A 24650-nucleotide genomic window follows, 5' to 3' on the forward strand; every position below is an offset into this window, starting at 1 on the left:
AGATAATATACAATCCCCTACCAGGTGCACGTCCTAAATCTATTAATGGAATCTATGTGATGAATAGGTGCCATTGGCAGGGTAACAGTAAAGTAAACATGCTATTAATAAAATTCAAATAAGAGCCTATCTGCAGCAGTAGATCAGTAGGCAGAGCATGCTTTAGAGGTTTGTAATGACCTAGCAACTTAAACAAACCTCATTTAAAAACAATGTAATTTAGTGCCAACTAAAACTTTTCCAGATTTATCTTTGCAAGACTATAATGAGTTGTGTTTAGTTGTATATGAAGCACAGAAATTTCTTTAAAAGTCTGTATGTCACAGCAAATACAGATTAATTATTAGTCACATATGCTGAAATGTGGGCCTGTAGCTTGTTAATTAACCTACTGTACACTGAAAAAATAAAATAAAACAAGAACAAAAAATATAGAGGTTTGTGGAATTACAGGGATTATTTTACATAACCATCATCTTTATCATTGCATTAATTATCATTTTATTCAAGTGTTTATTGAAGTTGCTGGCATTATGTCATAATTTGTATTACAGGGGTTATCATAATCAAATATTAACATATTTATTACAGGTGCAGTTATAACCACTTTAAATCGTTGAGTTAAATCTATAATCTTAAAAGCTTATATGCTGAGTATATTGTTATAGTAAAATGGTAGCTGAGCAAAGGCCTGAATGTATTCAGCTTCTTGTTGCATTTGAGTCTGCCTAGCAACAGGTGACGCAGAGAGGAGGACAAGTCCATGGGGACCTCACCACCATATTTGGATGGATGCCAGAAAGGGGAACTCCTGTCTCTGCAGTTATCTCTTAAGATTGATCAGTGTCTGTAGAAGAGGCAAATAATGTTTTGAACATGCAAATAATGTGCTTGTAAACGCATGAGGGGGCGTCATAATACCCCGATGTTATAAAAGCAATCTAGAGTGTATTTTGGGCAGAGATGTACAACTGTTTTGCAGTTTGCACCTCTCCACGCTGCGTGTATTCATTAAAAATCAATTGTTTGATTGACCTTTTCTGGACCATGATTGTTTTACTCTCGTCCTCAATTTCGGACCCTTAACAGGTTACACAATGATTATAGGCATATAACATTTTAAACCATAACAGATGGTATCTTCGTTATAAACACAGAGAAAAGGCTTGAATACTTTTATTTTAGTTGCAGTTTTCAATGAATACTTGTATTTTTTGCTGTATTTGCAGAATTTACTGCATGTGTGGATGTGTTCTAGTGAAACTTGCATATTTATCGAGAATACAATATTGCTATCCAGAATAGCAATAGTGGGCTCATCTCCAAAACTTTAAAGAACATACAGAGTGCCGAGTATAAAGAAAATAAAGGACAGCAGCACTCCCTGGGAAAAAACAGTCATTATATCTCCTCAAATAATGTCATGGTCCTGGGTCAGTGACCTAGTGTTTTGAGTTTCTTGTGTCTCTGAGTTTTGTATTATGATCTTAGTTCCCTTTGTTCCCCAGTTTATTCTTTAGTCTAGTGTCTTAGTTTGGCTCTCTTGTATTCTCTTTAGTTCTCTGAGTATTTAATAGCTCCCCTCTGTGTCTTTGTTGTTGTTCTGTGTTTCTTAGTTGCTCTGTCTCCCCTAGTCTAGTTTGCGTCTGTGCTACTTCCTGTTTTACTCTGAAGGTCAATGTCTCTTGTGAGTGTATTCTACTTTGCTCCCTCGTCTCGTCAGTTCTGATTTCTCCCAGCTGTGCTCCCCTTCTGTGTCTCATTCCCCTCGTTACTTCCCAGTGTATTTTAGCCCTGTGTTTCCCTGTGTCAGTGTCGCGTTCTCCCTCATGCTGTGTGTTTCTACCTGTAGTTCCCTGTGTGTTTTGTTAGAGTCTTCCCAGTTTAGATTTTGTAGAGTTTTTGTGTTCAGCAATAAAAGCTGCCATTTTGAGTTCAGTCCAGTCTCCAGTGAGTTTGCGTTTGGGTCCAATTCCTGCCGGCACACAGCCGAATCATGACAAATAATGTGTTTAACAATATTTCTAATCGAGTGCCACCACAGACTGATGATAATTTGTTGGATAAGATCATTTTATCATTTGCATAAGTTGTAATGTACGTGTGATGAGCTCACCTGTATCTCTCTGGTCCCTGTAAACATCTCCTTTAAGGCATTGAACACCTGACGCACCAGGTAATGGGATGCATCCCACACAAACTCCTGTAAAAAAACAACACAAGAGTCTTTCATAGTTGGTCAAACTGTTTAATTTGTTAAATTTTAAAATGAAAAACATGCATTTTAGCTTTTAAATGTGCTTTTAATGGTGGCTACATGTATGATGCAAATTAGTGTTACAAATCAGGGTGTGGAATTTTTTGCATCTCATTACACTGATATGATCTCTTCAGAAGGCCCTGCCCTCTTTTCACCATCCATCCCACTGTAATCACTCACAATTACACTTCCCCCTAATTCCCTGTTTAAACAATTAGGAACATTATCCAGAAGTCATTTAGCAGAATGCCTGTGAGATAGTAGACAGCAGACAGTAGAGTTATGCTGATCCCATCTACACAGACAATGAGATTAACTCTAACTGTTGTAAGGAATTATATAGCTATGGGACAGTGGAGCGCTGTGAGAAGATTCAGTTCTTCCATTTTCCTTTCTTGGTGTCATGTAACAGAAAGGGTGTGTCCATCAAAGGAGAATTCAGGCCCAACCAAATCAAAGTGCAGATAACTAAAAATAGACACGCAGTGGCTGTGCGCAGGATATCAAATATAGCTATTGTTGGATTGCATTCCCTGAAACGTCCATGCAATGTGATCACAAATAAATCTGATCAAAGTAAATATTAAAAGCATCGGTTCTGGCTCCATGCAGCTCATTTAGAGACAGTGTAGTATGACTCTTTACGTCAAGGTCAAACTGACTGAAATACCTTTGGCTGCAGAATCAAATGTGATGATTGTACAATACGTGCCCGCTATTTGCAGTGCATTAAATCCTTTAAACCCTTTACACTCATGCAGAAGATAAAAGAGTAAGTATAAAAAAAGCTACTTAAAAATAGCAAAACCTTTAGAGTTTAAAGCGTTTGCAAGAATATACACAAGGTGAGAGAAGAACCCCTCACACAGAGGAGGTCCTGTGTTAAGGGGCTGCTCTGTTATACTGAGCTGATACCGTGCTAAAAATAGGGTAGCGTGTATGAAGGAACTCTTTCACTCGCCACTCTCTTTCACCATTACTATACCTTGGGAAACTCGTCAATCTCCTTCAGTCTTTTCTCGATCTGGAGGCGTCCGCCATAGCGAGTGACTCCGTACACCACAGTCATCACTGTCTGTTTAACCACCTTCCTGCAGATGAAGCCCTCCAGCACCTGGGCGATCTTCAGTCCACTCTCTGCATCCCGAGCTCGTAACTCCTCCACCTGGAACATGTAGACAATTTACATATGAAAACTTTTTTTAAAAGGAGGTCTTTTGGAGGACAATTTAAAGCTTCCCCAAAAATGAATACAGATAAAATCTATGTGACATTAATATAATATGTGACCAACGGCTTTCCCTTATAACAGAAGTGAGTCCTCACGGCTTTGAGACTAGAAGCAGAAAACTCATTTAATGATCAGCAAAGCTATTTTTCAGTGCTTGTTGTAAAGCAGTCTTAAGTAATGTTTGGGGGTAGTTGGGGATGGCTGTAGCTCAGGAGGTAGAGCAGGTCACCTACTGATCGGAATGTTGGTGGTTCGATCCCTGGCTCCTCCAGTCCTCAAGTATCCTTGGGCAAGATACTAACCCCAAGTTGCTCTCCGATGCATCCATCGGAGTGTGAATGCAGTTAGAAAAGCACTCAGTATAGAGAAAGTGCTTGTGAGAATGGGTGTGATTGGGTGAATGTGGCATGTTGTATAGAGCGCTTTGAGTACTCCGGGAGAGTAGAAAAGCGCTATATAAGAATGAGTCCATTTACCATTTAATGTGACTCTTGCCAGTGTTACTTATTGTTTAACATAAAACAACAACAACAAAATACAGAGTCTGTAGGGAAGGCTTTATGAGTTTTGATTTGATTTGCTGCAGTCCAAATTCTTTAGACCAATCATGTTTAAACAGGCTTTGGTTGTACGCAGGCAAAGAGTCCATGTGGAGACCAGAAGAGGAGCAGAAGTGCAATTTTAAAATTATTGCCTGGTAATTATTTTTCTTTTTAAAAAGAATCTGAATTTATGAACAATGACTGGTCACTAGAATAGGAAACCTTGGTCCAGATATCCACTAATTTAACAGGGTCCCTAAAGATTAGCAACTGTGCCTGGAGACAAGGTCCACAAACCAGCCAATGTACAGTAAACCCCAACATGATTAATTTATCCATGTAGCTTCTTACATCACAGCTAATGTCACCATGGTATCTAACAATAAATGAAATACTCTGAGGTAAACATTACAGTTACTGTGTGTGGACTTCTGAAATGGATGTTTTTGCTCTGTTCATTCTGATTCTTTCAGTACTGAAATCTCAGCACATCACACTTATCTTCCAACTGTGTCTCCTAAAAGCACGCAGGCTCATGCTTCACCATTCAAGACTTTCTCTGCACTTTCATGCAAAGCAAGAGAAACCAAGCACTTCTGAAGACAAGGCCTAAACTAAAATATAATCTCAATGCCACAGCCTGTCACTCACTGTGGGATCCACTGAGCAGTCTGAATACTAACAGGTGAAGATCTGCAACATGCTTTGCAACTGAAATGTGCCATCATTAATCAGTGTAACCGTAAGTCTGTGCAGTTCAAAGAAAGAAACAGAGCGGACCTGTTGTGCAACTCCGCTGTAGACATCCTGGGGCACATCACAGGGCATGAGATTGACTGATGTAGCACCAATAACATCTCTGCCTAGAGCGGCGTAGTGCTGGAGACCATTACAGGAGCCGTCCTGGAGAAGAGGTGAAGAAAAAGATTAAAGCGGTGCTGTGGAGGCAGACAGCAGAGAAAGAATCACAAGGATCAGCACTGATTGGGTCAATTTTATCTAAAGTAGTTTAGTTGAACTTCACCGCTCAATTAAGTGAAATGCTTGGAGATACTGTCTTTTTAACACATCTGCAAAGAGGAAGTGCTAAATACTTTGTGAATTACACTCACTTTTGGTCTAATTGTCTAAAAAACATCTTCTTCTCAACTTCTTTGTCTTATTCTTTGAAGTCAAGGGAATAAAATAATGCTACTTGCATTTCATGCATTTTTATTAATGCAAGTTTCAGCAATGTTGGGTATAATTAATCTGAGACAGACAATAGCTTGTATTCACTAATGGGATTAAAATGTTCTTTTGCAACAAAAATGAGACATTTTGAGTAGTGAAAAATAAAATTAGAAAATTACATTATAACAACATTATAAGAACCTTATTAACAAAGGCCTGCGGTGCAGATGAGATGGCTTTACTCAGCCACATATTTTGGTTAATGGTCTAAATCAGGGAATTCTTGACAAAAGGATGTTTCACAGTTAATGTATATACACTGTTCTACAAATATAGCATGTCACTAAGAATGACGATGGTTTATATGATTTTTCTGTTACTTTTTTTTTGTTGAGAAAACGCATTGGTTTAAATGTCAGATCCTCGTGCAGGATATGTCACAAAGGTTTCTGGCTTGCAAGATAAGGTTGACAGGTTTATAGCAGATGACATGAAATGGTGCACATCGCACAGGAGGTCTTGGTTTGTTAACTTTGATTTGGCATCTAAAATAGACCCACTGAATGATGCAACCTTTTTCTTTCTTTTTTTTGAAAGACATAAACCTGAACTACAATAAGAACATGTAAGATGAGTAACTCTAACAATCTGTTCAAAATTCAAAAAGTTTTTACATTTTATTTGGACTTTAATGTGACTAATATGCTACTCATTAAGCATAACTCTCTCAGTCTGTTACGTACCTGATGAACAGGAAAATGAGAGATGAACTGCGTTGGATCAGGAGATCTCACAGCATTGGCTATCTCCATGCAGCAGGCCAGAGCCTGCCATGGCTCATCTGCATTCATCCACCACTTTCTACCCTGAGAGAAAAAGTCACAAGCACATAGCAGATTATACTGCATACAAACCTTTCGTAGGAATACAAAAAAAACGTTTTACACATTAAAGTATTCAATGTTTAGACTAAACCAGTGTGTCATTGGCATTGTCTCAGTAATTAAAAGCTGCTTTATCCACTTTTACGAAATACATATACGTACAAACAAGTATAAAGAGAAAATAACCAAATATTAGTGAGTGTGTATGTATATATTTGAGTCTGTATGGATTAGAGAAAATCCAAAACACTCAATTCTTTTTTTAATAAAGTCATTAAAGATGCACACCGCACAATCAAGTTCAAATAACTCATTAAAAACCCAAAATTACCAAGATTTTTATGACTGTAATGAGTGTACGTGGAACGTCTTACTATACAGTGAATGAGCAGCAAGTACTAACATTTAGAGGGTTGTCGGCAGAGTCCAGTATGTCCTCCATGATAGTGTTGGCATACTCAAGTCGGCCCTGTAGTGAGCTCCTCTTCTTTAATCCTGTAAGATTAACCAAGTGGATCTTTAACCAGTCCAGGCCCTTGGGACCAAGCAGCTTCCCCTCCGCAAACACAAGGACTGCCCGTGTGACATCACTTCCCAGGTGATTAAAGTATGGAGGACATGGATAGGTACGTCCCCTGAAGTCCATGTTGTGAGGGAACCAGAAGATCTCGTCTCGCATGTGGTTGGCGATGGACAGTTTATAGAGAGCATCCATACGTAAGCTGTGCATCTCGCTGCATTTCTTTTTGGCATTGATCACCTGTCTTTTCATGTGGGCCTTCTCACTAGCTGTATAAGTGGGATCTTGTGGGTTGAAGTGAGGGATTTTGGGAGCTTCCGACAAAGGAGGTGGGATGTCTAGCTTATCGCTTCCACGATCATTAAAGATGGAGATAATAATGTCCAGCAAAGGTTTGTTGATCTTCCAGGCACAGTTCCCCAACTGGTTGAGAGAGTCATAGATGGCATGAAGATTTTGACATTTCTCCAACAACTCTTCGTGTTGGGTCGCCCCGTCCACTGTGCGCATCAGCTTTGTCGGCGTGAGCAGGTATGCTCCAAACTTGACTGATGACCAGGGCACTGGAGGGCACAGCATCGGCATCACATAGGAGTCAAAAGTCAACTTGGTCTCCATGGCTTCCTGCTGCATCTGAGTAAGGATGGGGTGGGGCTTGATGAAGCCAATCTGGTGGGTAAAACATCACAAGAAAATCAGTCGCAAACTAAAAAAGAGCAGACGCACCAGTGAACAGAGATTTCTGTTTCAATTACGACGACATGAAAGGGACTGCCTCAGCTTATTTCTAAAGCCTGGTTAATCATGACAGGGTATGGTCAGCATTAAGTGCAAATTTGATTAATAAAGGTATAAAAGAAACACGTTTCGACTTCTGTTTTAAAGAAGTTTAAATCATAACTGACATATGAGAACATATTTTAATCTAAATCTTGTCTTAAAAAAACTAACAGCTGAGATAAAAAAATAAATATTAATATCAATGCTTCCATTCATACTACTGGTGTTAAATAAATACTGAAAATCACAATAAAATAGGCAACTGTAGCGCCACAATTTTGAAAAAAACGAGTGTAACATCTTTACTTGACTGTTATTATGTTTGTTACATGCCAACCCCGCTCCAGAGCCAGAGGATTAGGGATGATAGTTTTTCCTAGAATAGGGCTTTGATGTTAAAGAGTTACCGTAGTGACAGGAAAAGAAGACAAAAAAAAAAAATCACTGTAACCTGACAGAAACACCTCAGGTTTGCACGAATGAGTCAGACTTTCATGCTGCGCAGTAAAATCATTAGGATGCTCCCCTGATGGGCTAACCTCCACACAGGGAAAGAAGGGAGACGGGAAGAATAAGAGAAAAGAAGGTAGAATGGAACAAAGAGAGACAGAAAATTACACACGAATGAAATTCAGCAATAGGTATGTCCCGCTGCCAAAGTGCTTCAAGTCCCAAAAATCCACAGTTCTCTCTCTCTCTCTTTGTACTCACCCCCCCAACACATGCCTCACCCTCCTGCAGGGTCCTGTGGCAGTAAATCAGCGAGCCAATTAAGGGGACACTAAAAAAGGGATTAGCCTGAGACCTATTCATCTCACTCAACTGTTCCCTTTGCCAATTCACACTGTGGGGAAATGGTTTTATAAAACACACTCTTTTGAGCGTCACGCAGGACAGGAGGTTGCTCAAGTGTTCAAGGTAACGGGCTTTAGAACAGTTCTCTTGTCCAAAGTGAAGGTCAAGCCTTTAAGTTTTTTTTCCCTTTGTTTCTGCTTCTGCATGGCTTCTTTCTTTTAATGAAAAGTCTGCTGTTCTTAAACTCTTTTGGGTCAATCATTTAATCAGACTAATTGTACACAATTAGCAAAAATTCACAATTAATTTGATTTGATTTGACTGATCGAGGGTCCTTATAATCAACAGTTGTGTTTTGTTTTTCTAATCCATCATATAATTTTCCCTAGTTTCCAGGAGATCCCCTAATCTTTGGTCTTTTTTTTTCCATAAATCTCAGTTGAAAGGATATTTTTCTTGTTCTGGGTTAATACTCAGACATCCTTTTATCAGATTATCAGAAGGTATTGGACTTCTCTCAGTCTGCAACGCGAAAAAAGGAACCTAATCAAGAGGATCTGTTTTAACCTTCCTGTTTAGTCAGGAATCTGTAATAGGTGTTTCATTTAAAAAAAATGCTTTAATAGAGTCACCACCAACCCTAGGTTATCAAATCATGTGCTTCAATGATACCTCTGTGGAACAGACCAGGAGAGAACTTCCACCGTACCTGCCGGGTGCTGCGAAAGGTGTACATGTGGTAGAGGATGGGGATGAGTTTCCTGTCATAGGCTGGGTTCAGGATGTCGCTATTAATTTTAAGATTTTTAACCATCATATCCACCATGTACGTGCCAAGCTCCAGAGTTACTATGTATGGCCAGCTTGTCTCGCCCCCCTGCAGCGTAGGTCCTGAACTTTGCTCCATCTCCAGCTTCCACCACTGCTCCCTTGGAAGGACGTCATACTCCTGCAGGGATAAAAGGTTGGTTGTTTTAATTTTGTGAGGAAAGTGTGTTATTTTGTTAGTACCTCAAAGACATAAAGATTCAGAGTTACAACCAATTTCTAGTATTTTCTCTTTTATGAAAATTAGCATGAGCAAGCTATATATTTGCTGGTTTTATTTGCTCTGAACGTTTATCCTTGGTCTTAAGTCCTGGATCCTCAGACCACCACGACTGATTGAACGGGTACCCCACATGCCTGTCTTTGCATTTCTTGTTTCCACTGTATGTACTTGCTAGTGATCATAATTTCCACTGGCCCTGAGTTATTTCATCTCGTTCTGTTATTTCTGCTTATTCAGTGGCTAAAAGAGGAGGAGACTCAAACAAAGAACGCCAGAGGGAAGAGAAAATCAAAATCTTTTTACCAGGCTCTTAAAAAGTGAGGAAAACTGAAATACAAAAATATACAAGAAAAAAATTGACAAAAAACCCCAAAACTGGTGAAATGACTGAATATTAAGAATTTAAGTTTTAAATCACTACAAGTCTGCACTCATAAATGCAAGCTACATCGGTCGGTTGACTTTCCCAGAGCTTGGTTATCGACCAAGACTACATTTACACTGTTCCTAAACCATATGACCATATATTACATCAGATAAATGAACACATTTTTCTATTAATTCTGGCTATTTTTTAATTATAACCCCTTTATGGTTATTCTGAATTTAACTTGAAGTCAAATGGCAACCCCCAGGGCTGACAAACAATTAAGGTTATTAGAATAGCTGCTTTGATCATTAGATGTGCAAACACAGGAAGCTGTAGCTTATTACTGCCTGCCAGGTCTCACGTCCACTGACTGCAATCACTGATTGGACCTCTTGACTACGTTTGTGCTTCTGGTGCCTTTTGGAGCACTCTAGTTGAATTATCTGACAAATAATATGGCTTCACTGTGTGCTACAGTCCAGAAAAGAAATTTGTGCTTTAGTTCTGAACAGTCTAATTCTTGTTTTTTGTTTATTTGTTACTGATCAGCATAAATGTGCCCGTCTGCTGCAGCTTACTAACCAGGCTAATGTCAGCTAATACCTTAGCAGTCCACCTTCTCCCCCAAAAATGAGGAGTTCTGGTGCCCAGATTTTAATTTTACGTGGACGTTTAATAATAAATACTGTACATAAACACGACTAGCCTTCAGTAACAGGGAGCGTTGCCTATTGTTTCTGACATTTATCTTCAAAATTGATCCTTGAACACGTAAATATGTAAAGTGAGAACTTTGATAAGGGAGAATTGAAAGTAACACTAGCTGTCAAAACAACAATGAAAAACATTTTAACAGGCACCATTTTAACTACAAAGGCTGCATATAAAGTGCCTTTCATAAAACAAACACCTTAACTAACATCTAGTCTAACTAACTGGTGGACTATAATGAGCTCTTGCTCATTATAGTCTTGATGACATATGCATTTTTCCCTCAGTGCTCCAGAACCATCAAAACACTGAGTCAGTGATGCTGCCTGTAAAGTCCCATTGAGGAAACACAGTCCTTCATTTTGCTAAAAAGGAGTAAACAGCATTTCAATGAGCTCGAGAACAAGGTCGCAAACAAAGTTTATAGAATTCCACAACATTTGGCTTCATAACATGAAAATATTGTAGTTTAATTGGTAAAACAAATTGGGTCTGGCTTCTGGGAAGCAAAATATGATATAAAAAGAATGCAGTGCTGAGAAATGAAAGCCGATAGGCCACACTGGATGATAAAAACAGTAGATAAGACTTTAGAAATCTGTTTTGCGCTTTCAAATCAGTAGTAACTACATCATACTTCAGCCATAATATTGCAGACTTTATAACAACTGCTATGCAGTACAGCATGCAAAGCATATCTCTCGCTAACAAGTATGAGTTTTGTGGGGTTTTTTTTACCTTAGTATCTTTGGCCAGTAGGTCTGTGTAGGCATTATAAATGCTGCCCAGCTTTTCCACCGTCTGATTCTGGTGCTTCTGACGCACGCAGTACTTGGTGAAGACCCTATTGCCGAGATCTCGAGCTAAAATCTTCAGCGACTCTCCGCTAGGAGGCAAGTTGGCAACACTCTGGACAAAGGAACACAGTTAAAAGATATCTTACATTAAAAAACAACATATCAATAAATAAAAAACAGCAAATGACTGTTCAAGGCTTTTGTAAAGTCTTATTAGCCTAATGGAAAAAAGGGGGTTGGTGGGATCAGAGGGAAAGATTATAATGCAAACTGTGTTCTAGAATTGGTTCTCATACCCTGCATATTTCCCCTGTACTGGAAGCAAAGATATCTGATGAATGCAAGTCCTGCTTAACTCTTATAATGTGATGTTTTGATGGACATTGCCACTGTTAGCTACTTGATTTGTGTTCTGTGGTTTTTCCCATATTGGTTGTGTCAAACGCAACGACAAAAAAACAAAAGACAGAACATCAGTAGAGGCCACTTTGTAATGCTGTAGTAAAATAAAATTGTTCTCAACTTTATCAAAACAGACACAAGTCTTTGTACTATCTTAAAATTCTGGCTTTTCATTGATCGGTAGGCTGGGCTAGGTGGCTTGTATTACCTGTATCATGATGTCAACATACTCTTTATCTTCCAGGAGACACAGATATGGATAAAGGTTAAGTCTGTAGTCCCTGGTGTTGCTTTTTGCCAGGATCATTTTGCTCTCCCTTAAGGCCTGGAGGAGGATCTTCTGCCACTGTATCCGCTGCTCTGCCAACAGCTCCCTCTGAAAGGACAACACAAAGGGATGTCATCAATTTCATGAAAGTGCCCGATAGCATGAAAACCATAAAGGGTCAATTTGGTGAAGTTGTCAGGGAAAGAAAAACAAACAACAAACCAAAAAACCCAATCCAGAAGCCTTCAGATCAGATACTACATGGTCCAAATGGAAGATCATTTGAAATTTGCAGTAGAAATGGTCACATCTCACTGGACGGAAGCCTTGTGTCTAACATGACCATGAATTTCATTAGTTGCTTAAGCTTGTTTGGCCCAGATATATTCAAATGACAGTGAGAAGAGAGACTAGCCTTCTGAGAAAACACAACTGGGTCAAGCACTTGTTTTTCTAAGGCTAAAACAGAAAGGAAGAGTCTGCTCTGTGTTTTCAAAGTCTAGCCTGTTAGAAATTGCAATTTGAATGCATCAAACTTATTAATGGTCGATTAGTTCAAGTGATTACTAAACCATGCTACTCTACAAGGTCCTATAAAAAAAGCTTTATGAAGAGTAACGTGGACCAGGCTGGCCCTTTTCACCTCCAAAGCTGATCAACTGCCAACTAATAATTTGCAGATGTATGGCTGCTATGAACCTAAGCAACTTTTGACTCTTACATTACTTGCACTCAAGTTAAATGACTGCGTGTGCATGTGTTAATGTTTTCTCTTTAGTTTGACTGAAACAGAGACCCAGTCTGGATTGTGAATAGAGGGGTGACTCTGCATTCTCCCCAGCGGCCTCCATTACAATACATTATTATTCTGCCCTGCCTGTCTGTAAATGCTTCCTGACCACCAGGGACTCTCTGCCTGCTTGCTTCCCACATAGCCCATCTGCAGAGACAGACGGCCCAGCCAAGACTGTAAATGCCAGAGTTCGTAAAAAGGCACACCGCAGGAATACAATGTTTCTTCATCTAACCTGTCAAGCCTGCATGCATATCGTTTTAAAATTTGCATCAGAGAAAAATAATTATATCTCAATAAAACATTATACATATTATCATAATTATACCAAAAAAAGCAGATTACTGCCAAAAAGATACACATCCTCTACAGTCTGAATATTACACTGCCAGTATGCTGTGTTTTGCTGGAGATCTGTCGGCTTTTTTGTGGTTCAAAAGGATAAACTGACAGCACAAAACAGCAAGAATGCAATGTTCTTCCAGCAGAAATGAAACTTTTTTTTCATTCCAACAACCAAAGAAAGAGAAGGAAAAAGTTACTTTGAAACATATCTTTCTTTAAAAGACATATACCACCACATGCTCACGAATGAGAACACTAGTCTTGGTGTGGGCAACAAAATACATGATGTTTGCATTGAGTTTAGATCTGAATCATATTAACTGAATGCAATCTTTCCCAAATTATAATAATCAATTACCCATAACTAACATTAACAGAGCAAAGGCAACACCACAAAACAATGTGTGGAACATGAACGTTAAAATTACCACTGACCTGATCTGTGTCATTTAAGATGATTGTTGGTTCTAAAACAGAACAACTAACCAGGTGTCATTAATAGCTGAATCCTTTTCATTACACAATCCATTCTCATGAGTATCAGAGCACTTTGTATGTATACAAAAAAAGTCAACATAAAGGACAAACTGAAGATGAAAAAGGGAAACGAGTCGCTTAATTTACCATTTTCGCCATGTTTTCAGTGACAGGCTTGGCAGCTTCCACAGAGTCTATGGTGATGGTGCAGGCCTGTTCCACACTCAGCTGACGTTTAAAACGCTCCTGGAGATCCTCCTGCGTGAAGTCCAATTTTGGGTAGGTGTGGTCCGCCCTCTAAAATATAACATGTAAACAAACATCAGACAGACACAAACGATATCTTTCTTGCCCTGAGCCTAACCTTCAAAACCAAAAACCCTAATGCAACAAACTCAATTCAACCCAGGCACCTGTCCAACCACCCACATAGCCACCTATCTAATTCTGCTTCCATTTAAAACTCAGAGCTTCACCTATGGCGAATACCTCTTTAGGTAATGGCTCAATGGTATTGGCTTCTAATTTTTATAGTGGTTTTATCTGCATGGAGAGAGACAGAATATAAACCAAAAGTCCAGAACAAAAAAAAAATTACATAAAAGGTATAAATATACATATATATTTGCATCTCATTCTGTGAAATAAGTACTTGATCCCCAAAGAAAACAGTACTTAGTACTTGGTGGAGAAACCCTCGTCACCAGGTCGGCTCACTCCTCTTTACAAGAACTCTCTAAATCTTTTAGGTTTCTTGGTTGCTGCTTAGCAAGACAGATTTTGTACTGCGGTCTGGAGACTGGTGAGGCCACACTGTGACCATAAAGTACTTTTTGGAATAAGTCTGAGCAGGAAAAGTGAGCTGTATTTAATACAGCAAGATAAGCAATATTAAAAGCATGGTTTTTAAAAAAGTGTGCAAATATAGGACACTTTCCAATGAAACAGATAATTAAATGAGAGAATAATACACTCTCCAATGACAAGTTGAAACTAGATCAAACTGCATTTTGTACGATCTGAAGCTTTAATCAAAATCTCTTCTCACAGCAACAAACAGTATTTTAATTAGTCTGTGTTTCTGCTGCTCAAACTGATTGAAAACCCTCCAGAGATCATTCATTGTGCCACTCTGTTATCAAATGGGCCAGTTATTTGAACAGCCTTTAAGCCCCTACGACCTGCCAAAAAAAAGTCAGAGTCAGATAAATTACAAACTACCTTTATAAATGCATTAAAAGCCAGCAGGAAAGATCGGGTCACATTTGACCTTTTGGCATATCATGAAGTGGCACAGTCCAACATTTACACTCATAACATAAGACCTACTGACTGCTACCATCCCTCTATCAAACACACACACACTAACAATAAGACTGAGAGGTCTAAAAGTGAATATGCTGCATGGACTGAGGCTAAAAATACTACAATGGTACGAAAAGCTGTTAACGAATTGTGGAATCACGAGGAGTAGGGAGGTGGGAAGGAGGAGGAGAGGTGAGAGGAGGAGAGGCAACTAAAGCAGAGGACCCATTAGAAAGCAGACGTGGCTCACTATAAATAGAACAGTGCCTGTCTGGCTGTGAAGGGGTGACAATCAAATCTTTCGTAGTCAAGCTGGAGCCTTGTGACAGCTTCCCCAGCTCTGACGGTTTGGCGAAACATGCAAAACAGTGAGCCTTAAAAATAATTCCTACCTGTGTTAAGTCACATTCAGTTTCTAAATAAATTCTTTACATAATGCTTTTAAAGATTTTTGTGAACGCCAACTAAAGTAAATGCTAATGGTTAATGAATACAAAGATGCGGATTCTGTCATCCGACCATAAAAAAATGCAGCGGTCACCATCATTTCCAACGATTTCAGTTTAAGATAATGGCAAGATCAAAGACCAGATGAACACGTGCATATGTGGATTGACTATTTAACTTCCACTATCTTGACATCAGCAGAAAAGAAGGGCATCTAATTTTCCCATACGCCAGCTTGTCAGTAAATAAGTTCGCTGATAAAAAAGATCTCTCTGTAATACCTCTGTGTAGAAGTCTTGAACCAGCAATGAAGAACACTGGCTTGTGTGCATGTTGAGGCTGGGCTGATACTCTGGCTTTACGATGCGTATGGCTTTTAGCAGCATGTCCCTCTCATCTTGCCGGAAAACACATTGGTTGAACAGATCATCCACAGAGAGGCCATCCTCCTCCATCTGGCTTAGACACCTGGAAATGCAGAAACGTACAGTCTGTGTGCCACATGTATATTGTCTCTTAAAACAGATTTTACTTATGTAACGTCAGTAGTGAGCTAAAGATACTAGTCAGTGGGACAAGCTGCCACAGTATTAAAAAAAAAAAAGTAAAAAAGCCAGAATGCAATCATTTGCAATTAATTTAAATCCTATTTTAATTTGAAAATACTACAAAGACAGTATGTACTATACAATATGTGTTAAAATGAGAAGATTTTGTTTTGAAGTGTGAAGAACATAAGCATATTTTAAATATGATAAAGCTAAAAAGTTATCACATACGTCACAAAAGTTTGGAAAGTTTTGTAATGCTTCAACGTCAGGTGGAAAATCTAACATCTATTTAGTGGAAAAGTCTCAAGCCACCTCTGATTTCTTTATAGTTTGTTAGGACAATGGGAAACGGATGCAGTGATTTATTAAAAGGTGCAAACATGAAATACAGCATATAAGCCAAAACAGAGTTTTTATAATTCTACTGAGCTTGAAAGTCGGTATGACCAATTTTAACATACCTCATCCTTTTCTCCCCAAGTTCCCTCTTTAAAAATGGCTTCTTCGCAGCCACCCTTTTACCCATTTCTGATGAGGCTTCAGCAAACAGAGCAGGAGTTGCAAGTTCGATTCCCACCCAGTATCCAGTAAGGGTCCTGGTTAGACCCCCCCAAACCAAGCCCTGGAATGGCACGGCTACGTCTGCAGCCTGTCCGCAGCTCAGACAGAAGCATTTCACTACATCTTGTACTCTGTATGATTGTATGTGACAAATAAAGGTTGTTGTTTGTTTAAATGGATCGACTCAGGTCCAGCGTCAGGTCTTTGCTTAATTTTGTTTCATGACTTTCTGATACTGTTCATCAGCTGTAATTAGGCTTTTTACCTGTTTAGTTTCCTCAATTTTTTAAGGACACACTGTAAGTTTTTGGTTAATAGCTCTTTAGAAATCACCTCAGTGAGCAAAAATGGTATTTTATATCTGCCAAACTGTGCTGTCTCTGGCATTTTCATAGATTTAACTAACGAAAAAAGGAACATAATGTTTTTGTGACAGGCCGATACAACAAAGTGCAAAAAGGAACTATGAAATTAAATTAAATTAGCAGAACGTCTGACTCTGTGGAACTAAAACATCAAGAAATGATGGGTAGCTCAAGACTTTTGCACAGTACAGTATAGGCTTCTCCCTTCCCACAAAGAGTCACCACACCAGGGAGCTCTGCATGCTAACGTTTACATCAAAAGCCCTTCCTGACGCAACACCAACGGGGATTTGTGTCTCTGGCTGGAATCACTCCAATGACCTTTCACTTGCCAAATGTGCTGGAAGCAAAGCATAGTACTGTATATTTAAAAAATGTTCCTCAAACCCGTAGCAGAAGGTATTAGTACCTCTTCATTCCATCAGATTAGCCAGGGAGCACTCACAAAGCTAGCTGGAATGCCACTACGAGGACACAAGAGGTAGATTTTCATTTTCGAAGGAGATTATGGTTATTATGATGGATCAGACCACAGAGTATGATCACAAGTCGAGTTTATAACATCTGACCTGCCTGCTGATGTGGGAAGAGGATAACTTAATTATATAACTTCCTGGCTCCCTGATTAATTAAAAAAAAAACTCCCTCTGGGATCATTGTATACCTTTCTTCTGCCCTGATCAAGAGTTGCAGAATATCAATTGAAGTATTTGCATTGACAGGCCTTCTGTCAGTCTCAAAAGTATGAGTTTAATCAAGAGGCAGATGGCCACTGACGACACCAGTGAAATGTTTATTTAAACAGAATCTCCTAGAGAGAGCGCAGACTCCATGACTGGACTACAGAATGCAGACAATTCCAGTGTTGTTGGAATATAAATGAGAAGTGTAATGTAATGAGTAGTCCATAACTCAGTTTGATATACGATGCCTAAAAAGGTCTGTGAATTAATATTTTCCGTCTGCTGCAGCTTTATTCCTTTATGACTAGTGGGACTCAGGGGTTAAAGAGGTCTGAGTAAATTATTATGGATATGCAGTCCTATTAGATGTAATATTTAATTCAGAATCTGCATATGCAAACTATGAAACACATATAACAAAGTATTTTTTGAAAGCCTTGGATTCAGGAGAAACACAGCTACTATAAACCGTACAAATAAAAAACAAAGTATCAGATGTCAAATAATGGTCTTGTGCATGTAGGATCTAAAAAGTGATAATATTGATAAAAATAATGTACATATAAAATGTAGGTAGCATGTTTGGCACCAGTGCTCCCTTCAGGTTAACAACAGAACTACATGGCTAAGCCAAGAGAGGAGTAAGGAAAACCCATTTGTCACTGACAACAAGGATAACAGAGTTCTGCTTCACCCGGCACACCTTTTACTCAAGACAATTATAAATAACAGCACGTTAATTAGCAACTGGAGGAAACCCTGGCTCAGCAGTTTCCACCTATTGAGGCTCATCAGAAGTGCGCAGGGAACTGAATGTCACTGATTAACAAACAAAAGAGGATCTTAGCAAATCAAAATTAGCAAAGATGTGTCCCCAGATTGACCCAACGTGCGAAAGATGTAAATTGGCAGAGGCGACCTTGATCCATATGTTTTGGTCCTGTCCCAAAATACAAAAGTTCTGGACGGATGTCTGTGGGGCTTTGTCATGCATATTTGGGATAAGAGTGCCGCTTAATCCACTTTTATTTTTATTTGGGGGCAATTCCGATGGTCTGGCACTACCAGCAGGTGGTCAAAGACTTATTGCCTTCTCTACACTACTGGCAAGACGTCTAATACTTTTGAAGTGGAAGGACGCAGCCCCGCCCACAGTTTCGCATTGGGTTAAGGATGTATTATTTCATCTTAAATTAGAGAAAATTAGGTTCGTTTTGAGAGGCTCTCTAAATAAATTAAATAAAGTCTGGAAACCCTTTTTGATATTTTTTGACCAACCATCTACATAGGTTCAGGAATGACATTTATTTATTTATTTATTTTTAATTATATTTGTTTGCTTATTTTTCCTTCCTTCTTGTTCTGTATACCTTGGCTGGTGTTATTTTGCACTGATTGTAAGTTTTTTCTTTTAAACTTTTGATTATTTGACGGCGAACAGGGGTGTTGTTTGTTAGGGTGGGTTTTTATTTTTATTTATTTATTCTTTCTCCCCTCTTTTACTTTTATTTGATGCTTTGTATTTTTGTATTTTTGTATTTCATTGTGGAAAATAATAAATATATTAAACACCAACAAACAAAAGAGGGACTGTAATACTACTCAAAAGTTTTGAAATATTTTAAAGGAGGCCAAAGAGGTTAAAAAAAATTGAGCATTTTCACTCATGCCTCAGAGTCTCTTGTGATGCAAGATGCAATTTTGTCCTGGGTAAATGAGAGAGCCCTGAACAAAGACAGGATTAGTCTGGGTGCTGGCAATGTGGTCCAAAGGAACAAAGAGGGCAGAGAGGTTGAAAGATAGAGTACAATCAGCCCTGTGACCGCTCTGCTGCACCTTAGGGAATATAGCGCTCTGGAGGATACAGCACTTATAAAGGGAAAATATAAAGGGATGAGAGTGTGTGTTTCAGAATGTTGCTGTGCATGTGAGAAAAAGACAGAGAAGAAGCACACTGTTGCACTGAGGGCAAGGATGCTGCAGGACAGACTTTGGGGATTTCAGTATTAGAAGCGTATAGCAGTTGGACTATTAAAGAAAGAAAAAAGGGAGGGAGGGCATAGGGAAAACAGGGATTTAATGACAACAACAAAAAGTAGTGAAAGATAATGAATAAGGTAGGGGAAAGAAGAAGCTGCTTAGCCAGAGACAGAGCGGGAGGGCAGCACTGCTGAACAACAATGTCATATGAGCATCAGCTTACAGTGATCGATGGACCAACCAGATACCCACCGTCAACCCTAATGCCCTGCCACCTGTATCGCCATTGGAGCACACTGCATAAGGTGATGTCCTCAGAGTCAAAGACTGAAGTGTCCGTGCTGTTCTGTACGCGTTTTCAGCAAAAGCACGTGACATGACTAAGCAGATGAAATCTGGAAAAGCACTGATTACAGCCAGAAGAGACATGAGGGTTGTCGGTCTTGCGTGCTGCTCAGTAACATTCAATATTCATTAGTTACTGTTAGTTATGTTTATGTTGGTTGTTGCTGTGGTTTCCCTAATGTGTTGTTCTCTTTTTGCTTGTTCTTTTTTCCCAGCAGGTGATCAAGCAGATTTTTAGTTTCTTTTCTCTCCGTCTCTCTTCCCCTCCGTTTTTCTTTCCCTCTCCTTTTCTTGAGCTTTTTCCCAACTTTTCTTGTCTTTCCTATTCCCCGGTCCTGTCTGTTACAACTCTAATAACTTAAAAGTAAAAAAATAAATAAATAATAAAGATCAATCAAGTGGACCAGGATGACAAAGCCGTAATGATCCACTTGGGAAAATAATCTTCTGGGCATTTTTCTTGGCCTTTAGACAATAATTCTGATTGCTACAGTGCCGAACAGGACAGGCAAAAAACAACAACAAATCTTTTCTGTATAAAGAATTATACCTGTATTCATTTATCCTCCATGTTTCTCAGCTGCTGTCAGAATAACTTCTGTAGTCAGACAGCATTCTCATCAAGGACGCAGCATTTATGTAGCTGTGTTCAAACAGGGGCTGCATATTATAAAAGAGAGAAAATGAAAAAAACAACCCCTGTGCTCTGTAGTTTTTCATCTGCTATAAGACTAATGTTAGGTTTATCAGAAAGGAAAAAAGAAAATTAAATATGAGCCCCGCCTCTGCCTCGGCAGCAGGCCAGCTGACTGCATTTTCTCCTAGTTGCTATCAAACAGGCACCGGTGCTGTGACAAAATACAGTCTTCTCCTGAAACTGCGAGCTTTGCTTAGCAAGTTTATATTTTCTGAGTGTCATGCAATTAAGCAATTAAATTAATATAACTGTTTCCAGAAACGTTTTAAAAAGTGTTTTAGAAACCACATGTTTATTTGAACAAAACAAAGACATGCTGAAAGGTTGAAACTTGCTTATTTAAACATATATGGACGTTTTGAATCGGACGCCAGTAGCATCTTTTAAAATATTTGGGATAGGAGTGACAAAGGAAAAATGAAATGGGGGATTACTGCTTAAAAATTCTACAATTTAATAAACTTGTGAAAACAAATTGTGCATTTATAATCTACCAGGTAAAATATTTAAAAGATTCAAAGCAGCTAAAATTGAAACAATTTAAAAGATAAAATTAAAAAAAAAATTTGAATGGGCTCAGAAACACTTTTAAGTGAAAACAGTTTTTAGCGGCATCCACAAATATAGTTAAAACAGCTGACTTTTGGTCCAAACTTTTTTAAGATGGACCAAGATGAAGTGGAATATCTTCCTACAGTGTAATGAATCAAAAGTATAAACTGTTATTTGATGGATTCCACTTTCTCTTTGCTAAAAAGAGCAATACTCAGGTTTCGTTATTAGCGTACACTTCCAAAGCCACCTTTGATAATGTATAGAGGTGTGCAGTAGTGCAAAAGGCACATCTGTGAAGGAGCAACATATGCTGACATCAAGAGGACATTTTGAAGAAAGGTTGGTTGTTTTATCAGGCCAATGTCAATTTCGCAGTAAGAGAGTCCGGGTGCTAAGCTGACCTCCCTGAAGTCCTGATGTGTCCTCCAATACTAACATTTAGCTGCATACATTTTTTAAAAGGCATGCATTTTTGAAAAAATACATTTTTTAGGGTTAGGGGTTTTAAATTATTTGCAAATAATTGCATATTGGTTTTATTTATATTTTAAATAGAGATCCAAACCCAGCTTGTAGCGATCTGTCAGGATGACCCAGTTATTGCTGAGATGGAACTGGGCTACACACTGTCAAGATTGTCCTTGATTAATACATTTGCAAAATCCAAGAAGAAATGAACTACACTACAATTATTATCTGTATGGTTCAGCTGCCTTGTAGAAATGTAATTAGTCCTCACCCATTCTCATTAAGACTGTGTCAGAATGCTGCCACAACCAAAACAAATTCAAGCGACCTTGTGAGAGCAGCGCTAATTAATAGAGAGATTTAAAACTGACAAAAAGTTGAGAAAATCATAATGCCATGCTGGATTGCCATGGAAACTACAAAAGTGATTAGTGCAAGTAGAAGGAATACTGGTAGGTGTCAGCTTAACACAGTTTTATCAAAACAAAGCATTCCTTTGTTCTCCAGTGACACAAAAGACGACTAAACTGCAAAAACAATAACAGACCATAATTCTTAGATGTGCATGGTATTAATGAGCTCACTTTTGGAAAAACATATTAAGAGAATATAGGACATGCAGCTAGAAATGAAATTTTTTCAGCCCTGCAGGCTAAAGGAAAATGATTCCTTGAACACTACACGAAAAACATTCAATTGATGCTCTTAAAATGAGCAAGTATGTTACTATCACATCAGCAGAAACATTTATAATAAATACACTTTGCCAGAAATTTCACCCAAAAGTAAAAAGCCTGAGCTGATTATGACCCCTGCTGGTAACTCTTTATGTTGCTACGAGACCTCTATCCGACAGCAGCACAGTGTTAGCTCTCTTCTGAAATGTCACATATGCTGAAATATATGTGGTGCAATTTGAAACACGTTGGTATAAACACACCTCTTTATGATCCCTGTGCGTGTGTATCTTTGCAACATACCTTGAAACAACCTTTGGGGAGCAGTTTGGGTTGCGACCCATACACTCCAAAGCAGCAAAGTAGGAACCAAGATTTGGCTTCAGACCAGCCTCTTCTAAAAGAATAAACATGCGGCCAATCTGATTCAATGTACCCTACAAATGAAAGAGATATCAGGGAGAGCAGTGAGCCTAATTATCCTGAGTCCATGATACCAAGCAAACAAGTGAAAATTAAAGTCAACAAAATTAGTGACCAAAGATGAGGCTTAGTTTAGGTTCTTCAGATTATTATTAAAGGGCAGAGAGAATAAGAGCATGTTCAACTGCATGTTTGCCCACAGATATTTGAAGAGGGCCCTAAACAATTAAGTACCAGTGGGCCCACGGATCTTTGTCACAGAACATATTTTGACGCATTACACTTAAAAAAGCACAAACAATAAAAGTCATGTGTGAATTTCCTTTAGCTGCTTTGCTTATCTCCTGAATTTTATTTCTGAACTCACCTTTTTGGCCCACACCCTCATCATGATGTTGTAAACACCTGTGTTGAGATGTTTTCGTCGACTCATAACTCTGTGCTGACTGAGCAGGAAATGATGTGCCCGCTCGATGTCCCCGGCAAATATACAGGCCTCCAAGTATGAGCAGATGCTAAGACTGATGTCCTGGCATGCATTTCCCACACTGCCCTCCTGCATGCGCTCTGGTTTACTTGACAATGTCCAATGGCTTACTTGTTGATTAAGTCTCTTCTCCAGCTCCTCCACCTCAGCCAGCTCCTCGGCTGTGCCCTGAGGGTCAGTACCAGTCAGTTCAGTTCCCTCTTTTTGTATTTTAGAGTCTTTTCGTTTCTTTTTAGATGCTTTTTGTGGCACGGTGGCTGCTCCTGCCATGGCAGTGGCAGTAGCTGTGGTAGCTGTCGAAGAAACTGCAGCTCGTATTTCATCTGACAGTTTTGAATGACCTCTGCTCTTTTTAACTCCAGTAGATATTGTTTTATGTGTTGTACCTGTGGACATCAAGCTGCTTTTGGTACCTTTAGATGATGTTGTTGGTGGTTTCTCTTTGACACATATCTGCATTTTTTGCTGGAGGTGCTGCTGTTTTTTAAGTTTGTTCTTCTTCTCTTGAGTTAGTTTTTCTATCCAGCGGCGGGGCTGAGATTTAAAGGAGCCTTTATCGCCAGTCTGTCCAGATTTAGGAATGTCAGTTTTCTCCTGGGGTGTGCTTCTGTGGCCCTTACCAGATGAAGTACCTCTTGCATGAGAAGGCGCTTTCATAAACTGCACCTTTGCATGTTGGACATCTAGAACGACGTCACATTGTAGTTGTTGGATTCTGGCCTCAAGCACTGGAGGGAACATTACAAAAATGTTACTAAAGGAGTAATACAGAAAGCACCACAGTCTACATTAGCCTGTAAAATACTATAATAACATATCACAAACAACACAAAGATCTATAACTGCCATCTGCAGTCACATACCATCTAACAGCTGAAATTGTTCCAGTGCGCGTTTCTTTGCTTCATCGGTCTTTGGAATTCTAGATGAAACATTTATGTTTTGAAGCTGCAAAGATGTTCCTATAAAACAAACAAACAAACAAATGATGAGACATTATTTAGGAGCTTAGGCCTGGCTTTCCACTTTTGAAGGCATTTTGTTTATTGTTTAAAGATACAGACAACTACATTGCAAAAATATAGGTTACTTGAGTAACCCCGGTTCTCAGAGCAGCATCAGTGAGATGTCTAACTATAGAATGTGCCTTCCTGCGTATTCCTTAGAAGCATTTATCTCACAACCCACCCCTGCCCATCCACCTCACTAATCTGAGCCATGGTCTGAGTAACCCACATCACTTAGGCCACTCACACACGGAATCTATTCAGACCAAGTCTTTTCTTTGCACTACTTCCAACTAGGGATGCAACGATACCAATTTTTTCAAACGATCCGATACCGATACTTGGATCTGAGTACTTGCCGATACCGAGTACAAAAACCGATACTTCTGCCACACACAAGTTAAACTTAACCGGTAGTAAAGAAACGACCCCAGACAACTCTTTAACACAAACGAAACGTTTACTGAACGTAAGGGCAGAGACAAATACTGTACAACACATCCCTTTTTTAAACTCAAATGATATTCCAATTCCTTAACCAAATGAAATACACTGTATAAATGACATAATTCCCTTTCAAATTATATTAAACAACCCAACTTATGTTATCACCTTTTGGTAAGTGACTCACTAATATACACTCCAAAACACGTTATATAACTCCACTAAACATACAATATTCACACATGGGCTCCACACA

At 39.0% G+C, this 24650-nt stretch overlaps 1 protein-coding gene across 4 annotated transcripts in view; it reads right to left on the reverse strand.

The window, feature by feature from the left end:
* Positions 1-24650, reverse strand: part of polrmt (polymerase (RNA) mitochondrial (DNA directed)) — a 48756-nt gene that overhangs the window by 21178 nt on the left and 2928 nt on the right. For all 4 annotated transcript variants that reach the window (XR_005610319.1, XM_031749616.2, XM_039607182.1 and 1 more), the window contains exons 2-14: positions 23807-23905; positions 22824-23671; positions 22337-22470; positions 15433-15619; positions 13547-13696; positions 11725-11892; positions 11056-11226; positions 8895-9134; positions 6494-7279; positions 5950-6072; positions 4814-4936; positions 3246-3425; positions 2117-2203 (exon numbers count right to left, since the gene is read on the reverse strand). Coding sequence is in view for 3 of the 4 variants with exons in the window: in XM_031749616.2 (XP_031605476.1) it covers positions 2117-2203; positions 3246-3425; positions 4814-4936; positions 5950-6072; positions 6494-7279; positions 8895-9134; positions 11056-11226; positions 11725-11892; positions 13547-13696; positions 15433-15619; positions 22337-22470; positions 22824-23671; positions 23807-23905 (3296 nt within the window). In the remaining variant the exon portion in view is untranslated. The remainder of the gene's footprint in view (positions 1-2116; positions 2204-3245; positions 3426-4813; positions 4937-5949; positions 6073-6493; positions 7280-8894; positions 9135-11055; positions 11227-11724; positions 11893-13546; positions 13697-15432; positions 15620-22336; positions 22471-22823; positions 23672-23806; positions 23906-24650) is intronic.

This window comes from Oreochromis aureus, linkage group 23 (assembly GCF_013358895.1).
Source record: "Oreochromis aureus strain Israel breed Guangdong linkage group 23, ZZ_aureus, whole genome shotgun sequence".
In the NCBI taxonomy this organism is placed as follows: domain Eukaryota; kingdom Metazoa; phylum Chordata; class Actinopteri; order Cichliformes; family Cichlidae; genus Oreochromis; species Oreochromis aureus.